The 10354-nt window shown below is 38.7% G+C and overlaps 1 protein-coding gene across 1 annotated transcript; it reads right to left on the bottom strand.

Moving 5' to 3' along the window:
• Positions 1–1469: 1469 nt before the first annotated feature.
• LOC133522048 (clusterin-associated protein 1) lies at positions 1470–9338 on the bottom strand. Its single transcript, XM_061857226.1, has 12 exons — positions 8968–9338; positions 8500–8696; positions 7885–8052; positions 7560–7655; positions 6875–6943; positions 6188–6336; positions 5421–5553; positions 3454–3538; positions 3199–3294; positions 2737–2856; positions 1925–2017; positions 1470–1638 (listed from the first exon to the last, which is right to left on the bottom strand). The coding sequence occupies exons 1-12, from the start codon at positions 8987–8989 to the stop codon at positions 1517–1519; spliced, it is 1350 nt and encodes a 449-aa protein (XP_061713210.1). The 5' UTR covers positions 8990–9338; the 3' UTR covers positions 1470–1516.
• Between the last annotated feature and the right edge of the window lie 1016 nt (positions 9339–10354).

Here is a 10354-nt window from a genome sequence, read left to right as displayed (position 1 = left end):
GTATTAAAAAAAAACTACTTACTAGATCTCGTTCGAACCAATTTTCGGTGGAAGTTTGCATGGCAATGTATATCATATATATTTTTTAGATTTTTCATTCTGTTATTTTAGAAGTTACGGGGGGGGGGACACACTTTTTACCACTTTGGAAGTGTCTCTTGCGCAAACTATTCAGTTTAGAAAAAAATGATATTAGAAACCTCAATATCATTTTTAAAGACCTATCCATAGATACCCCACACGTATGGGTTTGATGAAAAAAGATTTTTTGAGTTTCAGTTCTAAGTATGGGGAACTCCCAAAATTTATTGTTTTTTTTTCTATTTTTGTGTAAACATCATAATGCGGTTCATAGAATACATCTACTTACCAAGTTTGAACAGTATAGCTTTTATATTTTCGGAAAAAAGTGGCTGTGACAGAATCGGACAGACAGACGGACATGACGAATCTATAAGGGTTCCGTTTTTTGCCATTTGGCTACGAAACCCTAAAAAGTGGCGGAGAAGATTGAATACAGAAAGCTCGTTCAAGGTCAACTTGGAAACTGTTGGAGGAGGCCTTTACCCGACAGGGGCCTTAATTACCTTTAATAAAATTGCTAGATATTTATTTCCATTTATTATGTATTAGTTAAGGTAGATTAAGGATGAAAATAAAGGCTTAATAATAATAATAACGGGTCAGACGCATTTCGCTAGTACATCCCAACCTATGGCTCAGGTTAACTGCTCAGGACGACTTGGTCACCATTCCTATATCGACCACAGTGCTAACTTGTCACCATTCCCATATCGCCTTGCCACTCTACTACATACGAGTATGAATATTGACGAGTTAGCAGTCCACCATAATAGGAAAATAGTTCTGTGAGGAAAATGGACAGTATAAGAATTTGCCGATATAAGAATGCGGACAAGTTAGGAAAATAATCATTGGCATTGGAATCGCATCAATATTGCATCGAAATAAGATTGTGGACGAAGTTTTATAAGATTTTACAACAAATTCTAGTTAAATATAAAGAAAATGAGCAATTTATCACAATAAATGGGACACTATAAAATGGGAAATTATAAAAAGACAAGACTTTAAAGTCGCAAAATGGAAAAATATCAATATTTATTTTCTCAAAAATGGAAGGCAAAGTCGACTTTGCCGGTAAAAAAATAGGTCGCGAAGTGCGTAGTTTATGGTCAATTAAAAATCAAAAAGTTATAGTACATTACGATACAAGTGCGAAAAGTAGGAAATATGCAACGGGTGGCGATCAATTAAAACACGACACGACCAAAGGGAGTACATTTGCTTTGAATATATGTTTCTCAATACTCAATCATTTCTATATATATCATTCAGAATCCAAAGAGGTACACGTATATTTAGGAGTACCTAGTATCTCTATTTTTTCACCATTTTGAACTTGTCGACTTAACTTACTTAACTAGTGTCCCAAAAAAAACAAACTGTTAATCAATCACGCTATATTAACCCATACTGATATTACAATTATAGTTCAAAATTCATTATCGCTAAGCACGGAAGCGCGGCCGGGTGCAGCGCTGGGCCGCGCGCTCGTCAGTCGCAGTTCGCTCTCAGAAGAACTGCTGAGCGAGCCACCGTCGCCGCCGTCAACTCCTAAAAAAGACAATATTTTTACAAGTGGCTTGTTTTATTGAAGTACATTCTATGAGGTACAAAGTACAAAGGATATTACTGCGAATCACTATAGATCGTGTCATTCACGAAGACGCATGCCTTGACTCGTATTGTCATGTTATTAAAGGTTAGAATTGACAAATCCGCGCGTCGCAAACGGACGTATTTCGAATTTGGATTTTTCTGTAGCTGCCCGGATGGATTCAAACCCACGCAAGGAACTAAGATACTTATACATACATACGTATACATGTTAATAACTCACCTTCAATGAGATCAGCGAAATCATCGTCTTCAGCGGCAATGGTGCGCGTGGCGGGGCGCGGGCGCGACCAGCGCGACGCCGGCTCATCGTGACCTATACATATGACAGTCATCATAAGTACGTGTAATGGTCTGGCCTCCATACGTTGCAGGTGCAGTCAACATCATTACCTAGACAGTCACGGCTAAATTGGCCAAATATATCGGAACAAATCCTTATTTTTTACGATAGCAAAGTTGGTTACGATAGACATAATTGGCCACTGTGGAGTGGACGTCACTATCTCGTCACTGTCGATTGTACCACAACGAACAGCTTTATCCACATTGTCAAATTAGCGTTAATTCGAATTAATAATACGTGCGCGACCCGTTTCAAATAATTTTAATATATATTCGAGACTCACGGGAGTTTTATAGTTAAAATTGTACCTCTACGTGTGTTCGCTAAACATTTTATTATTATTATCGTCTACGACGTAGCGGTACGACCACAGGGTACGACCGTAACTTAGCAGTGAATTAGTAAAGTACGTTAAACTTTTTTCTAATCCTTTTATGGCACATTAGACTGGCAGACTGACTTGCATCAGTATACCATTTGCCTATTGGCAAGGTGCGAAGTCGGAGGAGGGAAAAGCGGCGCTGATTGTCACAAACACATGTAGTGTAATCTTACGGAATGTTGCACATTAGCGGTAGCGGCAGCCGTTTGTACTAATTTTACTCCGAAAGATTTAACGTAGAAAAGCCCACAAAAGGATAGTAACACCAGACGCGCAGTCGTGGGTCGAATAAGACGAATCGTCTTACCGTAGAGCGCGTGGTCTGAATCGGAGTCTGATCGCGAGTCGTCCTCATCCCGCACTTCGTCTAGCGAGTCACGACCCGCCATATTGCCGAAAGCCCGTCGAGCCTCCGCGGCACCCGTACCTGCAAACGAACACAATTTTACCATCAGGCAGGAAGGGTCTCTGTCTTTGCTTCCCGACTTTGATTCCACTTTGGGGACGTTGTTCTCTATAAACTCGTCACTTTCCCCGATTGCCAGCACTGGCAAGACATTTCCGCTTCACCCACTTCTTTGAGTGGAAACAAAAAGCGATTTAGCTAGCTAGCTTAAGGATAACGGGATATGAGCAGTACAAAATAAGTACATTGATATACCCAGCAATCCTAATAGAAGAGCCATTAGGTACCTCCCTGGCCAGTGGTACAATGTTTGGAGAAAAACCACAATCGCCTATTATGTGTTGGTATTGGTAAAGTACTGACCTGCAGTTTTGATACGCAGACGTGTCTTGGGTCTCGTGGCCGGCCGTGGCTGTTTCGCTTCAAACTCTTTTGCGTCGTCGCTTGAGTCTAGCTCATCTGATAATAAAAATAAAGTGCCGTAATATAAAACAAATGCTTTGTGTTTTGATCATGTTTGATAAACAAGACAATCATTCTTCGTACCCGATTTCCGATTTGTGTTTATTTTCCCAATAAAAATAAAAAGGCATTATTAATTAATATAATGATTTGCACCTGATTCGCTAAGTTTCCCCAGCACATCTTCTGCTTCGTATTTGTGTATGAGCTGCATGATAGCCGCCTGCTGTTCTTCAGCCGCCTGGGACAAATTATTTTCCATTGTTGTAAGAGATATAAGAGAGTAAAACCGTGGTCACAGATGAATGATAAATATAGGGTTCCCAACCGTACTATATTATATAGTATTGTACTATATTTTGGCTCTCTGTACTATATACTGTTGAAAAAATATATAGTACGCTAAAATACTATATTTCCGACATCCTAATAATTTGTTCAAGATCGATTATCAATTTAATTCTAATCAAATAAAATTATTTCAAGTATGAAGACAAAATGGCGTGAGGAATGCAACAGGGCTGACATACATTTAATAAAAAGTGAGCTATTAAATTGTCATAAATATTCAGTATGAATTTACTGAATCGTTGTCTCATTTTATTAAAAATTAGACATTACTAAAAAGTTCACAAAGCTCAATAAAATATATAAATTTATCTTTAAATAAATATTGTTATTAAAAAGATTTTTTTTTACTCTTTATTATTACTGGGCGTATGAGATGACGAGTGAGCAGTTTTACATATATGACTAACTGATGGCATGTTAGCTGGAGTCTAGGAATAGGATGATTTTGATAACAGAGAGTGGTCTATACAAAAGGAATAGTTAGGAGGCCGTTATCGATTGTAGTCGCAACAATGTCAAATTCATAGATTTAGTCGATGAAATTGTACAAATTCTGTTAACTATTAGAAATAACAAGTACTGGTTTCTATTAGCGCGTCTTGTTACCTTTAATTTTTTTTTAAATAGACTCATTTAATTAGTAATGATTGTTTTTCTGATGGACGTTTAGGTAAACGCGCGTAAAGCACTGATTTTGTTGATCTTATTTGTAAATTTCGTAAAGTTTGGACTGCTAAAAATGGTAATTTTGTATTACACATATCCTGTACTTCAACTTTAATAAACTACATTTTTGTTATTATAAATTTGAATTTAGTTATTTGAATGAAAGTTAGACGTAATCAATTTTCCCCAGAACTAACTTCAAAACAAGTGACAATTTCTCTGAAAATCGACTTAATTTCAACGTAATTTTGATACTTAAACAATCTACAATATTTGCTAAAACTGTTCTTATACTTAATTTTGTATAATTTACTACCATAGTTTTTTGATGAATTTTTAAAAACTGTCCCTTCTCGTCACATATTACCGGGGACGCACGCTTGCGACCTCATTATTAAAAGGCAAAATGAGAAGACGTGCTAATAGAAACCAATACTTGTTATTTAGATATTGCGTAACAAAAGGAGTACAATTTCAACGACTAAATCTATCAATTTTACATTTTTGCTCTAAAATCGTTACCATAACTAATCTTAACAGAGTGCTAGTAAGTATGATTAAACGTATTTACACTTACGTTAAGCATTTTATCTAAAAATACTATATTTTTTTGAAATGTACTATATTTTTAATGCCTTATTCTGGAAAATACTATATTCCACCAAAAAATAGTTGGCAACCCTAGATAAATAGGGTAATCCCGTCCACTCTGTGAAAAGTCAACAACTCAGTAGAAAAAGCCGATTGACAGAGCCCTGCGCTGCGTCACTAAGTCTTACTGTCGCCCCAACCTCCTGATGACCTGCATCCTACACGTAATAGATCCATAAACCAATTTTTACCCCTTGTCATTTTAACAGAGTTAAATTTAAACCGGCAAATTTTGATACCCAATCGTCAAAAGGTGACAACGTTATCAAATTCCTTAGGAAAAAAAAGTTGAATTCTCACAAAGTTGAAATCCCAAAATGTATACTTACCAGAAAGACGATTTAAAAAAAAATACAGAATGTTGAATTCTTATAATGTTGACTTTATGACGTTATAGGAAAGTATACATTTTGGGATTTCAACTTATTGCTCTTTTTACGCCATTGTTTCCTGACCTCAGCTTGAGCAGTCTCCAGCACGCTCAACTGGTGTTTGAGCGCTTCAACACAGCGGTAGCGCAACACGTACTGGTCCCACAGTTGCTCGATCTCGGTCTCCAGAGCTGTCAACTCGCCCTGATATGCCGGTCTGTGAACAAGCGAAATATTACTAAGAAGAAATTATATTAAATCTGACTGGCCTACATAACCATCATGACCAGTTCTGATAACAGTCTTTGTGCGATCCTCAATATGTAGTCGTATTTAGTTGCTGGTCTTTGGTTGCCTCGCTGCTTGGTACCTTCTTTGCTGCCGTTCTCAACTGCTAAAACTTGCTCCTTAGGTGCTTTGCTGACTTGATAGTACGGAATCGGTAAAGTACTCAGTATTTTATCTTTCCGCGCCAATTTAGGTCGAAGTACTGTCGTCTTCCCGATAGAGATAGAGATTTATTTGCATACCAATATATGTTACATACATGAACCCTGGAAAGGGTGTAGCAAAATAAAAATGCAAGTAGTTCACAATATCACACTTTGCTTACTATTACTTATATTAGTTATAATACGTACAACACGGCCTATACTTAGATTATAGTAAGGAGTACTTGTACATTTTTTAAATTGCACTTTTCTCTAAGTAACAATTTAAAAAAAAAATCGTTAAGTAAGAAAAGTAAGAAGAGACTCGCGACCAACAACCCCGTTAGGTTTGCATTGTTGTCAAACACGCCCTATAGATATTTACTTGTTCAAACTCACCTATTCACAGCAAAGACTTACTTAATCTTTTGCACCGTAAGCAGCCGCTTCTCAGCGCGCTGCAGCTCCGCTCGCCTGCGCTCTAGTTTCGCATCCAGCGCTGCTTCGGACGCCGCGACGTTGTCGATGCGTTCGCGCGCGTCCGTCACTCGTGCTGCCGCTGTCTCCACCTAAATGTTGCATTAAGACAAAAAAGAAAAGAATTGGGTAGCCGAAGGTTTTGTATATCTTATCTTATACCTTTAAACGAGCAATTATTGTATATATATATATATATTTCTGTGATCTCGGAAACGCTCTAACGATTTCGCTGAAATTTGGTATATGGGGGTTTTTGGGGGTATACAATCGATCTAGATTAGTTTTATGTTTGGGAAAACGCGTGTTTTCGATGCGTTTGTTTTTCGCTAATTTCGTTTTGCAAGCCACTGTCCGTCTGGTCCAGCGGGTTAAGACGCGGACGGCTAGAAACGAGTGTTACGGGTTCGAATCTCGCCCGGTGACTAACTTTTGTTTTTTTTTATATGTTCAAGTTTATATATAATTTTTTAATTTTTATTGTTTTAGACAAGTTTAATTTAGTAAAAAAATGTAATTAAGATTATCACTTATACACCACCATATTACAATAAATAGTTATAACCGAGCAAAGCTCGGTCGCCCAGGTACTTGTTATACTTAATCGTAAGGACATAAGGCTATACTTACCGCACGGCGTAGACATGCTTCCATGGCCGACATGTCCAGCGGACGAGCGAGAGCCTGTTCACGTTGCTCCTGTAAACCAATTGTTACCATTAATAACCTATGTATATGAAACTCAACTTGCTAGGACGAGCGGGAATGGGAACTACCTACGACTGACTCAGCAGAGTTTTCGTATGAACTTATGGAATGTAGGTACCTATATCGCAAGACTTCCTGACAAAAAAAATATTATAAAAAAACAAAAAACCCGACTGCACACTAAAAAAGAGGAAAACTAGCCCCACAAGAATATTGTTGTTGATGGTAAGTATCGCAGGCGGGGACCAACAGAGGGTTACTTATAGTCATTTTGGTTGTTGGTTCCCGCCTGCGATACTTACCATCAACAACAATATTCTTGTGGGGCTTGTTTTCCTGTTTTTTAGTGTGCAGTCGGGTTTTTTAATTTTTAAATTTTTTATTTTTTTATTTATAACTTTTTAGTTACCTACCCCAAAAAAACATCCTATGACACTCCCGTGATCAAGACGAATCTAACGATACCTCATACATCAAAATCCATCAGGCCACAAAGAAACAGATATACATACATACATAACATACATACACTCGAAAAACATTACCCTCCTCCCTTTGGCAGTCGGGTAAATAGTACTAATGAGTTAAGACTCAAGTTGTGACTCACCTTACGTTCTGCTTCTTTACCAAGCAGGTCGAATAAAAACGATCCTTGAGCTGTGATGTCAGTTGCTAGGGCTCTTGCTTGTTTTATTTCGCCCAGCTGTAACAGAAACAACAGTAAAGATACTTATTTAGCACATTATTGTAACAACTGCATTTTCTACTGGAAATGAACCGTCAATGATCCGTAGACCGCTACATGGAGTCAATCGTAGACCAAGGCCTATATCGGCTATATCCGCAAAAAATTACGTAATCCATCCCATAATGGTGTTTAACATTAGATAAGATGGTAGTTAAATATAGCTATGGATTCATGGATTGCTTACCCGACTCGTAACGTCGTAAGTCAAGGGTACGTCAGGCCGCTGTTCATCAGGCGGCGGCGCCTGCAAGGCGTCGCGAAGCAGAGACGCCACTTTGAGCAGTTCGCGCACCGCCCAGCCGTCAGCGCCGTACAGGCGCTTGCCGTTCAACTTCAGGTTCGCTCGGGAATGCTAATAGAAACGAAACTAAGCGATTAATCAAACCAAACAGTTTTTTACGTCTTACGCCCCGTGTGCCAAGAGTAGGTAAACTTAGTACCTCAGATTCGACACTCGTCGCAAGCCAACTTGTGGAATTAGGGTTGAGAAACCTTTCTGTGTTGATTAATTAGACCAGTGAGGTGCAGGAGTGATATACCAATGAACTCGAACTTGCAGCTTGGCTAAAGCTGTCAATGTCAAACACAAATAATGCTATCGCATGTGTGACGAGCGCAACTCGTTGCTCGGTGTCGACGCGGCCGCCACGGAGTTCTACGTCGGCTCAACCCTGGCCGCCAGCCAGCAGGTGCACTCCTCGGCCGCCTCCCAGTTGGGGTTGCGAAAGCTCAATATGTCAATCAATTGAACCCGTGAGCTGTGGACCCAACTTGAATAAGGTTTGTAAATACAACTTACGAAGAGTGCTATCGCATGTGTAACGAGCGCAACCCGTTGCTCGGCGTCGGCGCGGCCACCACGGAGTTCCACATCGGGCTCAACCCTGGCCGCCAGCCAGCGTGTGCACTCCTCAACCGCCTCCCAGTTGGGGTTGCGGAAGCTCTCCATGTTGATCTGGCGGGGGTAGCCGAGAGCGCGCATGGCTTCGCTGAAATCTATTTTTTTCTTAAATTTTATTACATTTTAAAGCTAGAGATACCAATAAAGCCTCAAATCGATGTGATTTTGCAACACCCTTTGTAGTTTGATATAGTACTAGGTAAGTACTGTAAATATGTAAGATACCTCAGTAGGTATCTACAGTTAGGACGACTACAATTTATATTTTTTGGTGTTAGGTAGGTAAAATATATGAAACCATAATATAATAAGTAAAAGTACAAAAGGCAAACAATTCCTGTATTTTACGAAATCTTAAATACTTACTTCGTAAATCTCTGTACGACATTATGACACTGCAATTAAATTCTTTTGGTATCCACGTCTTCCTCCTAATTTGCAAATGACAACTCACTGTTTGTTTTCAAGCGTTGCCGTGGTAACCAATTGTTACTTCGTTAGTTTGGCAACATTGGATGGGTTAAATCCCAAGTGCGTTAACAAAAGAGAAAAGTGAGTAGTGAGTTTGAAGCATTTTAAGGAAAGTAATTTCGAAGCGCTATCTCTATTTTGTATCCGAAACAAGCTATATATGTGTGCGTGCACATCTACATATGCACTCGTATGTGTGAGTACGTATGTAGATAATATTAGGTCTACTTGAACGGTGTACTAGTAAATTTTTGTTTGATTTCTTGTAATTTTCATATTTTTTTGTTTACAAGATATGAGGCAAAATACTAACTTGCAAGCCACCCAAGTAGACCTAATATTATGAAGAAAAGTTTTAAAAGAATGGAATAAAAAAAATACATACTTTATAGTAATGCAAGTAAAAGTTTATTGTTTTCAATTTGGTATACAAGATAATAATAGACTAGGTGTTGTAAATACTTGAAGCTTCTGATTCTGTTTGGAATTGTTCTTCTTTTTACCTTTGTTCATCTTTGTGTACAAAGCTGCATTAGCTTCGTCTTCTGTGACTTTGTGTCTCAGTCTGACTTAGAACTATTTGATGTGCGCAAAACTGACCTGCCTAGTTCTCAACTGAGCGTTTCTTCTTTGACCTTAACATCCAACTGGACTTTCTGGTAATTTCTTCTCGCTCTCTAGCTCCGTAAACAATTCACACTCCTTCCTTCTTGTACTAATGAATTACAGGCATAGGACGTATGTCTTGTCTACGCACGTACCTCCATAGATGCACTCTACATCGTCTTACTTAGCGGAATCAAATTGCACAAATCTTGGCAGAGTGTCATCGGACATGTTTGTCGTAAACAAAATTAAAATAATTGCTGCATGAGCGCTAAGGAGTATGGTATTTTCTAATTACCGTCGAAAATATCTAAACCTCTCGGCATTGTCTTGAACACATTGAAAGTATTGGGATTCTAATTTCCCTATTTGAATTTGACTCGTGTATAATGCTTGCAACGATTTAACTCTGCTCTGCTCTGCACTTTTTTTTTTATACTACGTCGGTGGCAATCAAGCATACGGCCCGCCTGATGGTAAGCAGTCCCCGTAGCCTATGAACGCCTGCAACTCCAGAGAAGTTACATGCGCGTTGCCGACCCTAAACCCGCCCCCCCCCCCTCGTTGAGCTCGTTGAGCACTTTAAAATTAATAGAGAAATAATAAGTACATATCAATCATATCTCTGTTTGCATTTTTTGTGACAGTAAACAACATTATGAATAAAGATAGGTCT

The sequence above is a fragment of the Cydia pomonella genome, chromosome 10 (assembly GCF_033807575.1).
Source record: "Cydia pomonella isolate Wapato2018A chromosome 10, ilCydPomo1, whole genome shotgun sequence".
Taxonomy (NCBI): Eukaryota; Metazoa; Arthropoda; class Insecta; order Lepidoptera; family Tortricidae; genus Cydia; species Cydia pomonella.
This window is presented reverse-complemented; position numbering and strand designations above follow the sequence as displayed.

Coding starts and splice junctions, on each gene's coding strand:
- LOC133522048 (XM_061857226.1), bottom strand. CDS start 8,989: ATGTCGTACAGAGATTTACGAA. Junction 6,944..7,559: donor GTAAAGAAGCAGAACGTAAG/GTGAGTCACAAC, acceptor ATTGGTTTACAG/GAGCAACGTGAACAGGCTCT. Junction 1,639..1,924: donor TTTCGCTGATCTCATTGAAG/GTGAGTTATTAA, acceptor TGTCTTTTTTAG/GAGTTGACGGCGGCGACGGT.